At 38.4% G+C, this 22189-nt stretch overlaps 1 protein-coding gene across 1 annotated transcript in view; it reads right to left on the bottom strand.

The window, feature by feature from the left end:
* Positions 1-2748: 2748 nt before the first annotated feature.
* ell (elongation factor RNA polymerase II) overlaps positions 2749-22189 on the bottom strand; it is a 38041-nt gene continuing 18600 nt past the window's right edge. The window contains exons 3-12 of the mRNA XM_032572666.1: positions 17638-17759; positions 16703-16866; positions 15975-16225; positions 15721-15845; positions 13095-13170; positions 9846-10446; positions 8349-8415; positions 6986-7157; positions 5229-5273; positions 2749-5149 (exon numbers count right to left, since the gene is read on the bottom strand). Coding sequence (XP_032428557.1) covers positions 5045-5149; positions 5229-5273; positions 6986-7157; positions 8349-8415; positions 9846-10446; positions 13095-13170; positions 15721-15845; positions 15975-16225; positions 16703-16866; positions 17638-17759 — 1728 coding nt within the window. The 3' untranslated portion in view covers positions 2749-5044. The remainder of the gene's footprint in view (positions 5150-5228; positions 5274-6985; positions 7158-8348; positions 8416-9845; positions 10447-13094; positions 13171-15720; positions 15846-15974; positions 16226-16702; positions 16867-17637; positions 17760-22189) is intronic.

Raw genomic sequence — 22189 nt, 5'->3', positions numbered from 1 at the left:
GACTAATTTAGGTTGCTAAACTAGAACAGAGTCAGTATTGTTTAGTGGGTTCAGTCATGTGCAGCTGGGATGTGAACTCAGATATAAACACTGGAGTATCTATGAAAGATATGATTTACTCAAACATTTCAAAACACTAGCATCATCAGTCTAATATTGTTTCACTTTTGAGCTACAAATAATAATCCACACAGACAAACAGGGGCTCACAACAGTGAAAGTCTCACATCAAATGATCAAGATTAATAGAAAGGTAACATCTAGGGGGAAAAACACAATGTAAGGAGAATACAGAGTGGGCACAAAGGTTTGGATCTTCCAAACACTCAAAGCTTGGCTACAAATCACTGAAGCAGATTGTGATACAATCCCAGTAAAACTACCAGCAGTCAAACCTGGCAGTTTGAGGTCTCATTAATGCAAAGCATTGCTTTGTGTTAAAATGCTGAGAGAAGCACTGCCACTGGCTCTTTTATAAAAAAAAAAGTAAGAAAAAAAAATCAATTTGTCATGCTGTATTAGGACCTTTTGTAAAGAACTATTAGGCCTGGCCCCTGTCTAAGAGTTGAGAAATTTCACGATGACGCTTTACCCTTCTAACTGCAGTCACATGTATATGCATGGACTTTTACTAATGCTTTAAAATATGCGAATAGATAGAAATGTCCTTGCTTGCTTGACACAAGCTCCCGATGAGGAAAATGTTTTGTTTTTTTTTAATCATTACTTATTTGCTGTGTAGAAATCAATGTTTACTTTCCTTTAAACTCCAGCAAAGTGTCCAAAGTCTAATGTACAGTTACTTTAAATAATTCACAGATAAATTCAGTTACACAAACAGAAGCAGCACAGAAATCCAGACAAAAATAAATCCTGTCTGACAACTAAAAAAAAAATCTCGGAAACATGGAAGGGGAGGGGAGCTCTGCTGTGTGTGTAAACATGTCAGTATACATGGCGCTGTATGTTGGGGAGAAAGAAAAGGCAGCCTGCCACAGTGAACTCGCTGACCGGGCCCCCTTCGGCTCCCCGAGCTGCTTGGAGGCCAACTTTGGGGATGGGAGCCAGCGTAGTAGGGCTCAGGCACGGCACAGCCAATTGGAGCACAAGTTGAAGTGAAGATTTCTGGGATCTGTGTCAGATTACAGCGAAGCTTGTCCTCTGCATTGCATCTTTTGCTTCCAACAGCCAGGTAATGTTTTTGTTAAACAAACACAAAAAACATTTATAGGTTCTGAGAAAATGATGCTGTTCAGATACGTATCCATGTACACCAGAGAGGTAAACAAAACTTGTTTTCAATGCAGTCAGCTCCCTGTGGGGAGCTGGGGTCAGTAATTTGTTACATCTTACCACTCCACTCAAGATGCAGCAGTGAAGGAGACTGGAGGTATTTTTAAGTTTCATGTGTAATCCAACACTTGCAGGATCAAAACTGATGCGACAAAGGTTACAATGGGAAACTGCTGCCATCTACAGGAAATGAGTTGTAACAACATTCTCTTCACAGTGACTTGAACCGGCGAGTCAGTTTGGAAAGCAGAGCTTTAAAAAAATTTATTTCTTTGAGATTAAAAAACCCCATCTAAAAACCATAATCTCAAGAAAAGAAAAAAGAAAAAAGTTGTACCTCCTCTGCAGACATCGCATGTTTACTCATTTTGTTGCAGCCAGAAACATCAATGTATTAATTGAGTATTTAAGTAATATACAGACACAAGTTGGAACTTGATTTTGGAACCATAGAAATTTATGGTTCTAATAATGTTCTTGGAAGTGAGCCATGCATTTATATGCAAACCCTCATCATTCTGGTACCCTTAAATAAACTCCAGACGAAACCATTAATGAGAAAAAGACTAACCACACCTGGCAGCTCAGGGATATGTAGTTGTGGAGAAGTTTAACTAGAGAAAATCTCAGAACTGCTCAATCCATCATCCAATCCTAAAAATATTTATGTGGCTCTCCAAACACAGCTAAAGAACGGTAAACGTTTGTTCCTCCTGCAAATGAAGCTGTAATGCTTAAGGATGATGTTTTTAAAAAGAAATGTACATCTTCTTAAAAGGAAAATGCTCGGTACAACACACAGACATGGGCCCAGCCATTCGTTAACCTCTGCTGAAAACAGCATGGGTTTCGTTTCTGATGCAGACAGTAATCTAGCAAACAAATTAAAAATCAATCCACCTGAACAGTCAGGAAACTGAACACCTTTCTTTTAGGCAAAGATAAATTATTCTTTCCTACTTTGATTGACTAAAATATTGATTGTGGTTATTTCTAAGGAGGAAAAAAAGAAAATCACACAAAAATATGTTTCTAACAAAGATTAAAAGAAAATTTGGCCTCAGCTCATTCAACCCAATTTTGGCCTGAGGGAAAAATGTTTTTTTTTTACGCACCACTGGCTTAAATCGTAAGCATATTCATGTGTTACAACTGTGGCAAGACATGAAAACAGATGATCACAGATTTCCTTTCATTCTGACTGAACTTTAAAAAAAAAAAGAAGAAAAAATATATATATTTTTTCCATTTGTTCTTTTGTGCATCAGAGAAAATCCTAAATTACCGTACATTGTAATTTGTGGTTGAAAATGACAAGAGGAGAAAAAGTTCAAGGGGAATTCATTCTTTTTGCAAGGCACTATACATTTCAAAATCCATAAAAAATTTGGGGTCTTTAATTTTGTAAAATTAAATTAAATGCCTAACTGTGAAAATAAATACCACAACAACTGGTTCTGATTTTCCCACATGAGGGTGTTAAAGAGTTTTATTGAAACAAAAATCACTTTAAGTCCCAGTCCCTTATGGTTCTCAAAAGGAAAAAAAAAAAAAAAGTAGAAGAAGCATACTTTGGATTTTAGCTGTGACATTTCATGACTAATCTTCAAAGCCCTCCTTGCTTTCACAGCAGCATGTGTATAATCAAAAACAGTACTATACAACAGGTCATTTTGGCACAATCAGCTCATAACAGTGGCACTGTGCTGGCATGTCTTCACTGACAAGTTTGCTCTCCACTGGCTCAAAACATCTTGCATCCATCAACTCATTTACAATGGATTTGGAGCCGTAACAGAGATGCGCTACAAACCAAACAGCAACAATGAGGACAAAGGCATTCCTTGCTAAACAGCTGTGGTTCTGGGTTAAAGTGAAATGTCGACTGCTCACGTCTCTGATCCAAAACCCGGATCCAGCGGCACACAATCCAACACCGTTTTGATAAAAGTTGATGTAGTGTTAACAAAAAAAAAAAAAAAAATCAAAGTGAGCATTTTCTGACTTTCTCTTGACATGTTGTGCAGAGTTATAAGTTATACAGAAATGAAACAGGAAGTAAAAAAATACTGAAAGATCCTTCTTTGCCAACATTTGGTGAAAGCGCTTTGTGCCATTTCACTTGATGAGCATGTCGGTATACATGCTGGTCTGAGCCATGGCCAACTGATTACAAACCTATTCAGCCGGACGATGCCTTTGCTTGGATTTTGATGTTCTTGGGCAGTTTTTTCTTTTCTTTTTTTAAACCAAGTAAAGATAAAAGACTGCTCATTGTAACATTCATTTAGCATGCATTCTGAGAGACAAAAAAAAGTGTCTTTAGGACAACCCCCTCCCACTCCAGTAACAGCAAGATCAGGAGAGAGAAAGTGCCGATTTGTAATATTCACATAAAAAGATCAACACAAGAAATGAATTCAGCGGCTGAAGTCGACTCGCCCCCCGCTTCTCGAAAGGCTTCTCCGAGGACGTTAGTGGGTTCGGGCGAGACATTTCAGGAACCAATCTTTGTTGACATCAAGTTCTGAAAAAGCAAAAAAAAAACAAAAAAACACTCGGGTCCTTCGACGTGAAGGATTGGGACGATGGACAACGATGGCTTCGTCTTAACAGTCATCTTAATGGGACTAGAAAGGGGGTCAAACAGCAGACAAGAAAAACTAAAAGGATATCTCGCTTTTTAGATACAGTAAACGTTTAACACAAACGATTATCATATATGTTTAAAAGATATGAGCTCCGATCTGAAAAATAACTTTTTTTCCAACAACTTTAAATTGTATGTTGCTACAAAAGCCTGAAAGAGTACCAATTAGGAGCCAACAGGTGGGACTCGTAGGAAACACTGCTGTAAGGAGCACCGCAGAACGACACGACGGGGAAGAGACCGCTTCCAAGAAAATAAATCTACATTCCAAGGGTCACTGAGAACTTCTTCCCCCCTCCGTTAAGACATCTCCATGATTTTTAGAAAAGCCAAACACAAAAACCAGTGTCTGACTCTGTGCATTTCTTTTTCTTTTTTTTTTTGATTCAAATACTAATTTCTGCATCTCTACAAAGAGAAAGAATACTATTGCCAACACTGACAATTAGAAGGGAAAGGCAGCTTCTGAATAATAAAATACTGGCAGACAATCATGATCTGAGGACAAAATAAGAGACAGCATTTTTTTAAGCACTGGTTTGTTTTTGTTTCTTTTTAAAGGAGTGTAAAATAATTTCACCCCCACCAACAAAGTTAAATGACAAAAAATAAATAGGAAACTAAAAAGATTCAGCTTTGCGAGCATACAATTATGTGGAGAAAGCTCATGAGCTAGTCACCATTTCTTTTTTAAATATTCAAAAACAAATTTTGGTGTACAATCTGCAGTTTTCATCTCAGAGTTCAAATTCATCCAGTTTCTAAAGCAGGAAAGATCATTTTAAAATCTCCCATGAAAGTAGGAATATTTCACAATGAACTCTCAAGACTCTGTTGCGCATTAAAGGCAGGGAAAGCTGCTGAAGAGCAATATTTATGGATCCACTTTTATCTATGCTTAGACCTGGCCCACGTCCTTAAGGAAAAAAACAAAACAACTGGGAAAGATTAAGGACAAAGAGATCATGTGTCCTGCTTCACCCCAACACATGGGATTTGTCCTTTCGTGACGTTTCTTTTTAGTGAAAGAGGAATCCAGAGTTTTCCCTTTATCTGCCCGGTTTCCAGGGATAACAGGGAAACGGTCTCTAGTGACTACGTTTAAAGTTGCTGATGATCGTACTCCGCAATAAGTTTCTTTATATGAGCCAGTTTGTTGTGTAGATATTCACAGCGGTTCTTCTCTTGGCTATAATTTGGATTAGTCTGCGAAGACAGAAGCACAGAGTCACAGCCCGATCAGACTCACATTTCCTTCAAATAAAAATCAGCAAAAATGTTTTACCTTTTTGATCTTATGATACTCTTGAAGTATCTGATTGTGGATTGACTGTTGGGAAAACACAAAAATAAAGAGCATTCTAAATAAATATGAAATACTGAAACAACATTTCCTTAATCTTTACAAGGCTTCTGCAAGTTTCTGAAGGTTATATTTAAGATTTCTAAGATTCATAAAGGCTGTTCGAATAATAGAAAAAACATTAATAGCCTAATTACTTAACTTATAATTAACTTTGTTTGTAAGTAACTCAAGTCCTGTTACTTCAAAGTTATCCAGTTTTAATGACTTTTAACAATATCCAATATCTAATAATTATAAATGTGTTCATACGATTCTGCGTAGAGGCATAGGATATGGATAATAACAACAGCTTGAGTTGAACTCCCTAAACATATAACTTTAAACCATTAGGAGCACTAATCTCTTCCTGGTTTGGAAAACAGGATATATGGACATAAACTCCTCCATCATGGGTAGAAGTGCATCAATCAGGGTTTTCTTGTACAAATGTTTCCCTAGAAGTCTGACCTACTTAAATGTGACTTTGATTCAAATATTCTTCCTAAAAAAAGAAATTTATTAAAGAGAAAGAAAAACTACAACAGATGCTACCGCAGAGGGCCAAAGCACCGAATTAAACAGAATGAATTACAAATTAATCCCTATTTATAGTTTTTTACCACTGTTTAACGTCTGAAGCTGGTTCCTGAAGACAGTTAGGAATCCCCTGGCTGCCCCATTTAAGTCAATTTTAAGTCTTGTAGAATAGAAAACAAAAACAGAAAAATATTTTTAAACGTAAAACCAGAGGACTTGCACCTTCAGTATCACACAGAGGTGGTAGCCCAATGCACTAAACATATGGATTCAGCAGCTGTGAAAGGTAAGAAATTTGGCATGGAATAATTCAAATTATAATGCTGGGTGGCATGATGTGTAAATGCAATATCAGATACACAATGCACACCTTGGTTACAATCATGCAAGTTTCAACGTCCAGCTTTGGATTGTGACACATTCCTTCCCCTTTCTCGCTCTCATTGTCTAGTGCAACAAGGAAATACTTTCACTGAACTAAAGGAGATAGGTTATATTAATCTACACACAGTGCTTTTGTAAATTATTCAGAATATATATCATTGTTTCATTTTTGCAATCCTTTATAATAAAGTTATGAAAACACCTCAAAGTACATTTTTGGAGCCTTTAAAGCATTTTTCACTGACAGTTTTGAGCAATGCAGCTATAAATTATCTGTATCTTTTTCAATTTGTAGATTACTGCACTTTTATTAGCAATTTGTTTAGATGCACCAGACTCATACATAAAGTCATGCATATTAAAATTTTGGCTACATTGATATATATTAATTTGAAAATAAACTGCTATATGGTAGGTCTTATGGTAGATTAATTTTAGTGCATCTAATAAATGGGGAGAAACATGTGACCTGCTGATCACCAGTCAGAGGTGGTTAAAGGAAAATCGGCTGATTCCATTTGCTGGTTTATTGTTTGCTTCATTTTGGGTTTGTAGTTGTTTTTTGTACCAGAACGATAAGATCTGACCAAAAAAAGAAATCTTAACAGCTAAACTCATCAAATGAAAAAACTTGGGTGAAAACAGCAGGGAATAAATGGCCCCTACAAGTAAAGAATGCATTACAAAAAAACATTTCTGAAGCTTGCAGAAACCCTGTATTTACTATTTTATTAGCCTTGTTGTCAGACTTCCTTCTGAGCATTACTTTGTGTTACCTTGTACTTGTCTGTGCCTTGTTGAAGCTGTTTCAGCTCGTTGTCGAGCACAGTGAACTGCCGGGTGATGCCCTCTATTCGAGCATGCAGATCCCGGTACTCGCTGTACTCTGCGTTGAAATCGTTTTTATACCTTTGGCGCTGCTCCGGGGAGGTGATCACTGTGTACTTTCTGGGATTAAAAATACAAAAAAAAAAAAAAATATGAGCAACAAATCCCCCTCAGACATCACATATAATGGTTTGTTTCCAGAGAGTAGAAGACGTGCTGGATTTATTTCACGCAAACGCCAGAAAGGCAGCCAGCTTCTGTTTGTGTTGAAATCGTGATCGCTGCAGAAGCACCTTGCAATCACTTTACACACATGAATTTCACAACAGCTCAACAAAATGATTCTTCTTCACATAAGTGTTTTTTTTTTTAACTCTGCTGCAATACAAAATCTCCCTTATAAATTGTGAAGCTACAAAAACCCAAAATATACGAATCATGTTTGTGACTGCTGATTTATGCTCCACTTATGTCTAAATTGCAGCATGGGGGAGATCTGTGTTGACCACAGCTGCCAAAATGACAGAAGATAATCACATGTTTTCAGTACTCTGGCTAACACCTGCCTTCCTTACTCCTTTCTCTCCTCTGCCTCACTGTTTCACTAACAAAGCTGCTCTTCAGATTGTGAGGAAAAAAAAAAAGGTTTGTTCTTGCTAGAGCTGTCCCCATCTGGGCCCCAAGTGTTGAATTAGGGCCCAGTCCATGCATTTTAAATCTCGAAGTACAGTCTTTTATTAAACCCATCATATTAGCTGTATGATCTTATGAGTGCAGTACCTAAGATGAACTTTTAAAACATTGTATTTCATTGTGCAAGGCTTGATGTATCCCTAGTTTCCCCCCGGTCCAACCTTTGCAATGCCTTCACGGTAAACCAGAGTCAATTGGCTGCAGCAGAAACACTAGTAATTAAAGATAATTACATTTGAAGCAAAGTGCCAAGTTTATAAAGCCCAGAATAATAGTTTTTGTTTAGTTTGCAAAATATCCACACAGAAAAGCATTATGAACCATATCATCACAAAGTTGCATCTAAACAAAAAGTAAAACATGCTAGTCTGCATCTAGAGTTTATGTTTAAAAAGACTGAAGGTGTAAATGTGGTTATTTTAACTTCTGCTCTTGAATCTACAGACTATGCAAGCATAAATCTGGCATTTATTTTAATAACATAACAGACTGGTGAATTCAGTAATGGCAAATTCCTACTTTTAAATGACTTTCATTGAGATTGTGGACAAAGATTCCTGACTGGGAAAACCCAGATTTCATATTTAGAACCCATTTAGTAATTTACTTAATACTCACAATAAATAATCTGCCACTTCAGGTGATGATGACAGAATACTGGTAGTTTTGCACATCCCATTCAGATCTGAAACAAGGTCACAAAAATTAGAGTTTTACTTTTTAAAAATGTGACAGACCAACATACAAACTATAAAAACCTAATTTAAAGAAGGTCAGCTTATCTGTCTTAGCTTGGTCTGTTACTCAGATATATTTTGTGTGCACAAGTGCATCACAAATTAGAAGATGGCTCAAAGGCGAGTTTATTTCAGTAATTCAATTCAAATGGGGAAACTCACCTGAGTGAGTGTGTGGAATATTTTAAGCGTTCCTACAGTTTAGATCTGGTCAGTCTGAATCAAACACAGTGACACCACGATCATTACAGCACGTAGTGGGAAATCAACAACTCCATGAAACTCATGAAACTGGAAGTGTTCGGAAATTTCCTGGATGTTGCTCCAACTGTACTTGATTTCAACACAGTGAACCAACAGCAACAGATGACAGAGTCAACCCAAATCATCACAGACTGAAAACTTTACACGGACACTCAGGCAACTTTGATTCGCTGCCTCTCAACTCTTCCTTCAGACTCTGGATCCTTGATTTTCAAAGTCTATGGACCACTGAGCCTGGAACCAGATAGGATGCTTCTGATGTCTCTGGTACAGGAGAAGCTTAACGCCAGGATTGTGACTGCTGTAATCCGTGTACAGACTTCAGTCGCAGGACACGGTTCGTCTGCCTCCCATGACTGGTTTTGTCTTGCAATCTTCTGAAAGCTGTGTTAATTCCTGTTGCCTGTGTGCTTTTCTCTACGATGTCTTCCTTCCACTCAATTTTCTATTAATATCTGACCAGCTTGCTTCTTTAGGCCTCTTTTTGAGGCTTACCCTCACAAACAAAAGCTGTGAGCAGTTGTGATTTAATTGACCATAAAATTGTGCAAATTGCTTAAAAACTAATTTTGAAAGAAAAAAACAAAAACTTGCATTTTTAGCTAAGTTTTTGTGGTTTTACAGCTATGTCAAAACTTATTCATGTCATCTTAAATTTCTTATTAAATGCATTTGCAAAACTGTGAAGGTTTTTTTGACATTAGTGGAACATCTAACATTTTTTGCACACATCTTTAATGGGAACACAGCTCGTGACTGTCAGTAGTCTCCTTCTCAGTTGTGTAGGCTGCGACATTTCCGTTCTTTTTATCAGCTTTTAGATTTTTTTGTTAGATGAATGCCATAATCAACAAAATAGACATAAATCAGCACTTGAGCTTCTATCTTTATCTTATTTAAACCTGTGTATAAACTCAAAAGAGAATATTTCCATAAAGAACTGATCAGAGAATATTTTGGACATGAAGTTGAACAGCAGGGGTCTCACTTTAGACACTGAGAAGCTTTCAGGTCACATGATTCATCACCTACTCAGTGGGATGACTAACAGACCTATATACACAAAGTAGTATTTTATTGAGAAATACACAATGTGTGAGTGTGCTGGTCTTACCTGTGCTTTTAAATGCAACACTGTTCTTGAAGATTTTCAGGCTCATCTCACATGCTGTTTTGGGTTCAGACGCAGGCTCCTGACAGATCTTTTTATCCTTCGCCCTCCCTTTCCCCTTGTCCTTGCTTTTCTCCTTGTCTTTATGCTTTTTTGACTTCTTTCTGGATTTGTTGTTAACTGCTGAAGGGCCATTGTCCCGCGGGCCCTCCAGCACAGTGTGCCCAGAGGACGATGTGCCTATGCTGGGCGCGGAGGCCACCGTCGACACGGACAAGAGCGATGGCGGCTGACTGAGCCTCTCGGACAGCGTTGTTTCCTGAGAGTCGCCGTCCCGCCCGTTGTTGCTGGAGTCATTGCTGACATCAGATAAAGCCTCGAAAGGACGGGGGATGTCCAGTACCGGGAGCGGCTGCGAGCCGGACGTCATGCCGCTTTCGGACGTCGACACTGCCGCTCCAGACAGCGCGCCACCAGGGTCTCCTCGTCCGCACGAAGAGCCGAGCTTGCCGTTCATTTGGACTGTTGCAGCCTTGCTGGCAAGGTGTGATATTCTGGGCTTTTTGTTGGCAAGAGGGTCGATGAAGTCAACAGTCGGCCGTTTCTGGTGAAAAGTAAGACAGGTGTTAAAGAAAGGTGCAAATATATGCAAGAATATATTACAGAAAAGCTTTTATTCACCAAAATGTTTGTGTCCAAAACACTTAAAATTAGTACTTGAGCTGGACTTCTGTTATCCCGAAGACGTTTCATCCTCTCACCCAAAACCTTCCTCAGTTCAGGAACTAATATTGAAAGTATCAGGCTCTTTAGTTTTAATCAGGAGCAATCACCCTGATGGGGCAATAGAGACAGGGGTAGTGCCAAAGGGAGTGTAGACGTTACTGCCCTCATCTGACACTGAATTGCCCCTTCCAGATGATTGACATGTAAAAGCACCAGGGCATTTCTGTGCAGTAGTAGTGCTATGCAGCTTAAATAAGGAAGATAAATGTGAGGGAAGTGGAGAAAAAGATCAAGTGGAACATACATGTATTCATATATTTAATATATGATAAGATTCTTAAATGCTTCTCCTAATCTTTATCTATGCATGTATAAAGTAGGATGACTTTTTTTTTTTTAATCAATGATACTAATGAGGCCATTGTTGTCACTAATGACGGATGTTTTCCAAATACAATTTTCTGGTACGTTTTCTCAGACAGAGACTAATCAAACCAAGGACAAAACACTCAAACACAAGCTCAGTGGTTTGGTAAATGCAGTCCAGCACAGTGAAGAATGGTCAGACATCTACACTGGAGAAGCAAAACAGCAGCTACACAGATGAGCCAACTCAGGTCAAGATTCAGAGGTTTATCTATATCTCAAGGACAAAGAACACTCCTTCAAAGATAATAATGTACACATATTGGACAGGGAAGACAGATGGTTTGAGAGGAGTGAAAGAAGCCATCTATGTGAAACATGAAAAACTAACCTTGAACAGAGGAGGCGGTCTAAGATTCAAACCTCCTTAACATCTACAGCGTAGCCTTGACTTGTTTCTCCAGGCGGTTTCACAGAAACTCGTACCTTGAGACATTTGACTAAAACTGCAGACATTGTTGTTGACATTGTTGGGGATTTGTTAGGATCGTCAGTGTCAGGGAATATAATAGAGGGTAGGGCCAGGGTTTCACTTGACCTCATTAGTGACATCAATAAGGCTAATATCGCCCTTTCAGTGTGATTGTTACTGATTACACATTGTAAACCTGATCCTTCCTATCTAAGTTTTAGAACTGAAGAAGCCTTTTGGATGAGAGGTGAAATGTCTTCAAGAAAAAAAGAGAAGTCCAGTTACCTTCATTTTTAACTTTCACGATTACCATGTCCAGATGGCTGAGAATCTAAACTAACATCCTTAAAATGGGTTATTTTAGCATAACGCTGGAAAGACAGATCAAGAACCAATTAATGATTGGTTTTGCATCTGAAAGACAAAAATAATTTTACACAACTCGTCCGACACCTTTATATGAGAACAAAACCATCCATGGATGGACCCTCCATGCACAAACATCTCTAAAAAGGTCACATTTTTGTGATATGATAATTAAAAAAAATGTTCACCTCTAAAATCAAATATGTTCTGCATAATTCAACTGAAAATTAAGTTACTTGAAGAAAAGAAAAAAAATGAACATGACAGAACAACCTGACTGACTTTGACGAATCAGTTTGATTCAATGTCAGCAGTAGATCTTGTGTTAACCTTAACTATCAATTATTGTGAAGTTGATTTATAGGAAACTTCAGTTTCAATTACAGTCACAGTTTCCAAAGAGTCTACTAGGAATCAAAAGGATCACACTGTAAAAATGTATCAATCAGGAGAAGGGTACAAAACATTCACAACACTAATATTTCCCAAAACCTTGAGGCAAATTGAGATATGAATTCATGAACCCAAACTTTACACTTTCAAAAGGCACTTTCAGGGAAAACAAAAACAGACATTATAACATCAGTGAAAGATAATGGTGGAAGCATTATGATCTAGGATTTTTCTGTTGACTTGTTCAGGATGTTTGGCACTTAAAGGGTGGAAATATGAGGCTAACGGGAAGTAACACTTTTGAAATCTACTGTATTTGTCCAGTGAGTATGAAAAACTGCATTGTGGAACTTCCTGATTTAACCCACATCAACCTGACCATTACACTAAGCTCTCTGTGGCTTCTTGTAAGAAATAACCTACAAACTAAGCCTTCAGTACTCCTGTCTTTTACGCATGTAGGATTGTGTGTGTGTGCGTGTGTGTGTCTGTGTTGTGTTTGCAAAGGGAGGAACTGGAAAGAATGGGGCATACAGTAAGTGTCTGGGGTGAAAACAACCTGGAGGGAAGGAACTATTAATAAAACAGAGCAGGTTCTCGTTTGTCTGCCTAATGGAAACGTAAATAATCCTGCTGGCCATGTGTTTGTAAGCAATGCAAGTCAAATGGAAGCAGTTAGACATGCATTACAAATTAAACTGTAAAACAAAAATACACTCAAGAGAAAAAAAGTTAACACAAAAATTCAAACCAGAATAAATTTATAAAAAGGGAAATAAATGGTCTCCTATGTCTTAAAGTGATGAAAAGTTGAACTGCCATAGATGTAACATGCAGTTACATAAAGCTGCAGTAAAAGTGTCTCAATCAACATAAGCTTGCAAAGTGTAAAGGTGACCACCAGGTGAACGAGGGAAGGCGGGACTCACCTGAGATGGAGAACTAGATCCCAGCTCTTTAGGAGGACTCTCTGGTATAGGTGCAGAGCTGGTTTGGGGCTGTTTTCTGTGTGAATTCAAGTAAAAACAGGTGGAGATCCAATTAAGTAGCTTGAAAAATATCACAGTCAAAGCTAAACTCTGTAATAGCATTACCCAATAAAAACATCAGCAGTGTCTTCTAAAAGCTCTTCATTTAGAGCCACTGCCTGAATTTGTCTTCTAAAACATTCCTCGAATGTGAGAAGCGCTTAAGGCACGGGAAATTTTTACATTTGGACATTCAAAGTTTTCTACTAAAACCAGTAATTGCCATGATGTTCTAAATTCAACACATTTAAATCCTTTAAATTTAAAAATGCATCACTCAAACGACACAAACGCTATTGAGCTTTCATCTCCGTGATGACAAGTAAATTACATGGAAGAGGACTTCGGAGACAAGTTACAGTTGCCGTGTGAAGCTGAGTGGGTAGCTATGACAACTGTGAAGGAGGAGGTACTTGACAGAACAGCATTTTCATCACAAACAGATTATGCTAATTTTCAGTAATTAAACCCACACATTTCCGTTAGTTTAATCCCATTTAGTGTGTTTTTTAAGAAGCATTTAATGGATAATTCTCTCTTTTTTTAAAATCTCAGACACAGTTGAATGTTTATTTTATAGCTTAACAACTACAGCAGATTGATGGAAGATAGCGAGACGGAGACCCGACACTCTGCAGTGACAGAAAGAAAGTGAGAGCTAAAGAATATGGTGGTGTGGCTCACTTTGAGAAAGGAAGACATTTGGCCAGTGGAATTATGAAAACAATCGCTATGTAGTTGTTTGGAGGAGTTGAGGCACTGGTTGTGTTTGTTTCTGAACTGCCTTTATTCCTGGCCACCCCCACACAGAGCTTGCATGACTGCGACGTTCACACCTGCTTTGGAGGATATGCACTTTTGGCTTCATTTAGCCAAGCAGAAATATTACGGCTCCAGGTACGAAGAGAGCCTCGTGTTGTAGTAGAGCAAGCTGTTAGGCAGTAGCAGCCAAACAAGGAGCCGTGTTGATATAAAACTATCCAAGATCAACTGATCATCTCCACAGAAATTAAATAAAGTCTCAGGATTTAAAAAAACAAAACAAAAATCAAAGCAATGATTTTTATGCATGTATAGCATGTACAATAATGGTAAGAAGTAAACATTAAAGCTTGCTCTGGATTAAGAGTGGACAAATAGAGATGACATTATGGTTGCAAAATTAAAAGGTGCTCAGAGCTGCACAATGTTGCCACAACTGATGACAAATTCAGTTGTTGGGCACGGTTTGGCATGGGGACAGTCCCGCAGGCAGGGACTACAAGTGAGGCAAAAGGCAGACCAATTTGGCTGGACCTTGGACGGACGCCACCTCATACACAGGTCAGCATGTGCTGGAACACTGTTGCATCATGCGCGTTCCAGTCATATTGCTCTGCTGCTCCTGCGTGACTTGCTGCATGAGCTCCAAACTCTAGAGGAACTAAGGCGGGGGTGGCAGAATTAGGTGGGAGGCTCTGGTTGTTAGTCAGCTGATGAACTCACAAACTGAGCTCAAAGTGCAAGAAGAAATGAGACACACAAACAGAAAGAGAATGTTCACATTTGGACTCTCTTACAAAACAAAACAGGTCTGTGAACTCATTGGATGCACTGGGAATTAAAGAAAAAGAAATCCATTTAGAGTGGGATAGTTCAGGGGCTGCCGCTACCTTTGTAAAACTTTCAATTGCTGACTGCCTCAAAATACATCTGCGTTATTATTTACTACATTTCAGCAAGTTTTATGAACAAAACTTAAAACAAACCCAAGAAATATAAACACTGGAAGAAGGCAGAGCAGCTCAATTCTTTCACAGATTATTTGTCTTATGTTATTGTTATTATTATTACTAATAATGATCATTTGAACAAATATATTAAAACAACTATTTTTTATCTCAAAGAGCTTAAAGCTCGTGTATGATTTTTTAAATGACCTTACTTTGTGTAAAACCCAATAGGCAGTAGGAAAATCTGCAAAAATTTACATAAAATTAACTTTAGAGTGTTATTTTCCAACAGGCAGCTGGAAAGGTTTTTTTTAACAGCATAAACAAGCATCTGGTTTAAACTGTTGAGTTCCCCACCTGCAGCATTGCCCCGTTTCTGTGTTTCTGGTAATTCTGTGTTTCCTTTAAAATGTTACTCAACTTTGTATCTATCCCTCTGTAGCAAAGCTTGCATAAAAAGGCCTTATTGATATCCTTTGGCCTTTTCCTGTTTCTCTTCCTCATAGGCAAAACATGTCCAAAAGCAACTTTTCTGCTTTTGTCTTTTTGACTAAACAAGGTCAAAAAGACCTAAAATCCAGATGTACTTGCATTCTATCAATATTCTTTACACAAAGCTCGACCTCAGTCAGAGCGTATGCAGGCAGCTGCTATTTTGAAGGTATCAGAGTAAAGAACAAGTGCAGAACAGTCTTCTGATTTTTAGCTGTAAGAAGCATTGAAAACTGTACAACCTTTTCTTTGTACTTCATAATTATGTGCTGTTTGTGTTGGTCTACCACATCCAATCCTAAAAAAAATACAAGGTGACAAACCTGAACAAAATTCTCTTGAGAAGTTGCTGGTCTCCCTCCGTGTATCCTGGCCAGTCCTTCTGGACTTCCTTATACATAAAATCCTTCAATGTGAAGGTATTTTCTTTCCCATTCAGATTGGCAACCTAAGAACAGAAACATAGCACTACGTTAATACACCAATCTTCACCAACTAATCTGGGGGAATGACACTGAAGATGAAAGTAAGTGGAGAAAATGAAAACCCCAATGTCGTAGATGTTTTCATGACTCACCTGTTGCAGGTGGCTGTCCAGGGATTCTTTGTCTAGCTGTGACAGGCCGTCCTTCTGCAACCTCAAAATCAGTTCGGGTTTTTTGTAAGGTTTCAGGGCCAGCAGGTGTACGAGGCGCTCACGGAGAGGCCGGTGCTGAGTCGTGGCTTTCTTCTGCGTGCTGCTGGAGATGAGGACGGGCCGAGACGTCCTCCGTGACGGGGCCACGTCTGAAAGCGCAGGCGCCGGTTTCCGGATCTGGACTTTCTTACCTTTGAATGTCAGCCACACATGAAAAGAATTTTTCTATATACAAACACAACTAAAAAAGTATAAAAGTTTTTAAATTTTGTACAGAGACATTCATGGTTTTCCCTTTTGGGTCGCTGTACAGTTGAATGTTTTATTACAAAGTACTGCACGGTAGATATGCACTGAGAAAGTAGCTGGTAAATGGAACAACCTCAAAAATCATTTGCTATTTGACCCAAACAGCCTGTCAAATCCAGGGTGAACCAGTTCACAAGAAGAGCAAAACTACATCATCGCTGGATGTTTGCAGATTCTTTCACTCTGACTCTGTAATTTAACTCCTGACATGTTTACGGTGTCTAAGTGGATGGTCTGATTGCTCTTCTCAGAAACTAAAGACAAACCTATAAGCTAGCAGTCTTGGGAAGCTCAAGGCTAAAAGCACATTATGCATTCTGAGCAACAGTATGTTCGAGTCAATATCCAGCCTTCCTCACCTACATATCTCCCCCCTGGCTTGATGACGATAGCGCTCCTACTGCGAGTCGTCTCCTCAGCCTGGGCCATGCTTTCTCTGGCCTTCTGGTAGGAGTCGTCGGTGGCTCGCACTGTGATCTTGTCCTGGATGCTGCCCAGACAATCCAGCTGAATACCCCCTTCACTACCAAAACAAAGAGCAGACGCTAAGAAAAACACAGGCTGGAAGAGGAGAGAAGTTGAAACACAACAAGTATGAAAGGAAAAAAAAAAACATATTAATTTGATAGCCAATTGAAATAAAACCAAACCATACTCACATGCATTACATGCAAAAGCCATTTTTATTTTTCAACTTTTCATTCCTACCTAGAGTTTGAATAAACCTTCTGTGGGAACGACAATTATTTTTCCAATTTCCTCCAACCAGCCATGGTTTCCCACTGTGAAGCTCATTGAAACATAAAATCTGATTCTTTCCTGACTTTCCGACTGTTTTTTTGATTCTCCTCCACTTTGGCAGAAAATAAGATGGTGCAGGCACAGTCTGTAAAAGCTGAGCTCGGTCATTTGGGTTTCAGGCTGCAATTCAAGCCTGATTAGGATCGAGGGAGAGACTTAAATGAACTCCGCCTGACCCACATGTTAAAAATACTTTCAGAATAATTGGTGTCAGAAATCTGAAAATGACAAGATTCTCATTGTTCCCCTTTCTGTTTCTGTGCCCGTCTTTTTAGGCACTAAAATCCAAGTGTTTTTATTCGATTAATCATGTGTTCCATTTTTGGACTCATTAGTTCTTGTGTAGTTTCTCTGCTACCAAAAAAAGTCTTCAAGTTACTGTAGTTCACGAGTGCATCTAACAGAGGTTTGTTCATTCAGCTCAAAACTTGTGTGAAGTCAGTTTTTACTGAAATAGGGAAAAAAAGGGATGTGATTCTGCTTTAGCTATCACCTGGTGATGTACTGTTGGATGCAGTCGAAGCTGCCCTGGGGGTTATCTCTGCCCACATTCGACAGGTCGAAAGTAAACGTTTGCAGCTCGCTGGAAGTTTCTGACCGTGGAATTGAAATCTTCTGTGAAAGACAGAACAGGAAAAAAAACATGGACAGGTCAAAAAATAAAACGCGTTTCTTGATTTAGAGTCCAATTATCATAGAAATATATATTTATTTTTCAATTGAGTAATGAAGTTATGCAAGATGTACTTATGACTTTATAATTTTTGTAAAAAAAAATAATGTTTTGCAATAGCAGAAAAAGAAAATCCATCTAATTCCACATTGTATCATATAGACAGGGCCGGATCAGTGGTATAAAGGTCTAAAGTATTCTTTTGCAGCAGGCACCCTGACCCTCCCCTCCCTATTGCTGCACACTGCATTAAGTCTGACAGAAGAATCACACTTTCCTGTTGACCAGAATATAAATTTGACCATATGGAAATATTTCCATTCACCAAAAAAAAGCATAGATTGCCAAAAATCAATGTGCATCACTCATTACTTTTTTTTTTTTAAAGGTAACATTTTAAAACTACCATAGGCAAGCTACCTACGGTAAGTTTGTCTCCTCACACCCAGTATTGAACATTCTTATGGAGAAACCTTAGATACACAAGTGCTCTCACTCACTCCCCCCAAAGGTCTTTGAATTCAGGTGTTTAGAGATGCACTCTGTATTGGGCTGCAGTTGTCACTAAATAAAGTTTGTAATAATTAGTACTCTGTGCTTTTCAGTGATTGTTGTTGCTACGTTTATCGCTGTTGTTTCTCAGTTTGTTTTTTTTCCTGTTTCTGCAGGTGGAGAAGCAGACTTCTAGGGTGTTATCTTGCAATCTCTATTCTGCTTACCTCTATTCTTACCTCTTCGCTTTCAGCTTTTAGCCCCACCCATCTAATTTTTTTTTCATTTCCCCCCTTTTGTATCAGTCTCCATGTGAAATGCATTTTAATATACATTTATGCTGCACTGTCGAACGCTGTATACAAAATATTTATTCAATATGTACTGCAGCAGCAAGAATAACTGTTGTTTTTATGCTTAATAAAAGTATTTAGATAAAAAAAACAAGCTGATTGGTAGTTTCTAAGTGGAAGAGATGGTTTGAAATGCAGCAGCAGAAATTTGGAAACTGCATGCTGGTAAGCCTTTTCAAAGCCATGTAGAAGAGGGAGCAGAGGAAGAAAGGGTGATCTTAAAGCCTCCCATTTTACCTTCCATTCAGGGATAGGTTTGTGTGCGAGGTTGGCTGGCTAGCTGAATTCGTAAGCTGTCACTGCATCACACTGATCTGATCCAGTTCAACAGCACACAGAAGCAGCAGCCAATTAGATACTTTCGGACTCCAAACCCGGGTCCGCATGACCAGTCAGCAGTTCACTGGTAATAGCCTAACCTGTATAAGAAGCTCAGGATGTGAGTCAGTGGATTTTATCTGCGCTAGAAGTGACATGTGGTCAAGATGCGGGCCGCTCTGCTCTGTTCAAAGAAGAAGATCTCAGAGATGTGAGAGCAGAGGATGAGTTGCAAAGAGCATGTACCGCAGCTCACCTAGACAGAGCTTGGTAGCTCACAGAAGGTTTTATGGTCTGCAGTATCACATTAAGAAGCAGAGGAGGATTGAGAGAAAAAGTTTTGGAAAGGAGATGATAGTTTACTCCAAACGTGACAGATACCTCTGGGAAAAAAAGTAAAACGTAAACCCAATAAAAGAAAAGCTTATTAATCAAAATACCTTAAGCGACAATACTTTTCAGATTGGATGGTGTTACTAAGGAGACTTTTGGAATTTGATTGTAAAATGATGTTAGAGGAATAACAGTTGACATGTCTGCAGTTCACTCAGGCTATGAGAGAGTGAGATCTTCAGTAGATAACAGGAAGGCTAAATGAAATACAGCAAAGCTGCTGCTTTATCCTGTTGTGCTTATGGCTCTCTCTGTTATGGGAAATCAATATATGTAGAAAAAATGACAATGTCCTATAGATGGTAAAACTATAAAAAAAAAAGTGCAATAAATGTGTGAGTCTACTATCTAATGGTATAGGTGCTATATGGTATTATTACACCTAACAAACTTCCAGAAAACTGTAAAACAGCTGAAACACTGAGTTCTTTTAAATCTCAACTGAAAACCCACCTGTTTAGAATTGTATTTGAAATGTAATCAATTACAAATTTATTGATGTAACTTGACTTAATGATTGATTCTATATTGCATTGTGATTCTGTGTTTGTAATGATGTAAAGCACTTTGAAATGTCTTGCTGCTGAAATGTGCTATACAAATAAAATTTGATTGATTGATTGATTGACCTAATCCCATTAGGAAAAATCAATTTAAAAATAGCCACTTAAAGAAACAGCCAGAAAATTAAAATACAAATAATTATTTTTCAGTTCTCTTATCCATCTGATCTACTTCTTATTTAAAAGGGTCAAAAAAATCATATTCTCAAGTTGTCTGAGCTGTTCTCTGAAAATCTTTAATCTGTGCTTATTTACAGTAAAACTACCTTCTAAAATTAAGTAGTCTTTTGCTTTCAATCTCAGTTAAGGTATTAGGCCAATGTAGGCAAGCAAGAAGGGGAGACAATGACATGTAACTCGTTACACTGATGCCCTCTTTTAAAGTTATTGCTTTTTGTCATGTTGACACAAGAGAGACCAATGTTTGGCCTTGCACACACACACACACACACACACCCACCCCCACACCCAAACACACAAAAACCAGCTCTCATGGCGGTGGTTGATCTCCTGATTGCCTGAAGAACATACCCAGTCTATTTTTGGGAGAGGATGGAGCTGGCACACGCAGTGCATGCTTGGCCTCAATTTGGAGATTCTTATTGTTTATCGATGCGGATGCCATTGTTATGATTGTAATTACACTTCTTATTGTGAGGAATACTATCCAGATGCATGGAGTGCATAATAAAAGGGAGAATAGTGCTGGGGGGCAATGTTCTGCTGAGAGACTTCAGACCCCGACAAACACGTACCACCTACCTAAACACTGCTGCAGTTACACACACATATACTCACACAACCTTCATGAACATTTTTACAGTGGCAGGATAATGCACTCCTGTGAAATTTGAGATCCAGCTGGAAGAGTGGTGGTGATACTATGTCTTGGAACCTGCTAAGATTTGAGACTCGACAGCTACAGTGCTGTGAAAGATTATTTTCTCTCTCTCTCGTGCAGATTTCATCAGTTTGTGCTTTTTGTCATAATTAAATTTGGAGCTTTGATATCATCGGTTTTAGAGCAAGAAAAGCAGAGAAATTACAAAGAGCAAATATAAATAGACGATGTAATTTATTCAAGTGATCAAAATCCTGCCTGTGCCCATGTGGAAAATAGTTTCATTCAAACAATAAAACTACCTGTCGCAAATGAAATCACGTTTTTGTAAGTAGAAGCGATGAGTGGAGGGATTTCATTCCAATCTTTATGGGATTGTTTTAATTCAGCAATACTGGGGGATTTTAAAATGGCCTGTTTAAGGTAATTCTGCAGGATGTTGATTGAAGTCGAAACTTTAACAAGGCCAATCAAAGACAGATGGTCTTACTGGTGGGTTCTGGATTACTGACCATATAAAAGTTTAGAAGCAGATTGCTGGACATTCTCCCTGAGAATATTCCTGATAAGAGACAAAAACTCAACTTTCTATTGATTACATCTCATCAACACTCTACCACTGCTGTTTTTGATCATCAGTATAATACTCTGTGTAAGTTTCTATTGTTGAATCATAGCCACAAACTTTAAATTTGGCAAATGAAACCTGTTATGCTTTGAGGCATTTATTTGTCCTTTAGTTGTCCATTCTCTCCTGGGAAAGTTCAGCACTGTCCAGCCTACTCTCCATTTGCAGATAAAGACCATTGCTCTGGGAAAGTGAGTTCAAATATCTTAAGAATTGCTTTTTAAACTTGTCAATAACTGTGATTCTTACTTGTTCTTGCATTTCTTTAGTTTAGGACATGATGTGATGCTTTTTGAGGTCCGTTTAGCCTATTTTATGTTGTATGACTGGTTCTATTTAGGAGAAATCTTGATTTAGGTCAGTTAGTCATCAGGCTCGAAAGCTTGGAAAGTGAACACAGTTTTCCAAAAATTAGGCGAAAGTGATTTAAGGCATGATGGGCAATTAATTTTTTTATATAGACCTAGGTGTTTTCAAATCTTTGAACATCCGTTTTTTTGTTTTTATTTAATGACCTGATTTTAATTACGGTAGAAAAAAAAAGAGCCTGGAAAAATCTAACATTTGCAAGCAAAAAGAACATCAACTTTGCAAGAGGGAGGATAAATAAGGTAAAAGTACAATCCGCTCTATGTTTAACACTTATTTGAAAAGACAGATGAAGAGCGAGGCTGACTGTGTTAGTCCAGATACAATTAGGAGGCAGAGGAACTGACTGAAAACCAGGGCACAGGGGTGTGACTAAGCAGGCTCACTGACACACTGTAGAGGATGACACCGCGAG

The sequence above is a fragment of the Xiphophorus hellerii genome, chromosome 9 (genome assembly GCF_003331165.1).
Source record: "Xiphophorus hellerii strain 12219 chromosome 9, Xiphophorus_hellerii-4.1, whole genome shotgun sequence".
Taxonomy (NCBI): Eukaryota; Metazoa; Chordata; class Actinopteri; order Cyprinodontiformes; family Poeciliidae; genus Xiphophorus; species Xiphophorus hellerii.
Note: the sequence above shows the minus strand (reverse complement) of the source record. Positions and strands in the feature narration are given on the sequence as shown.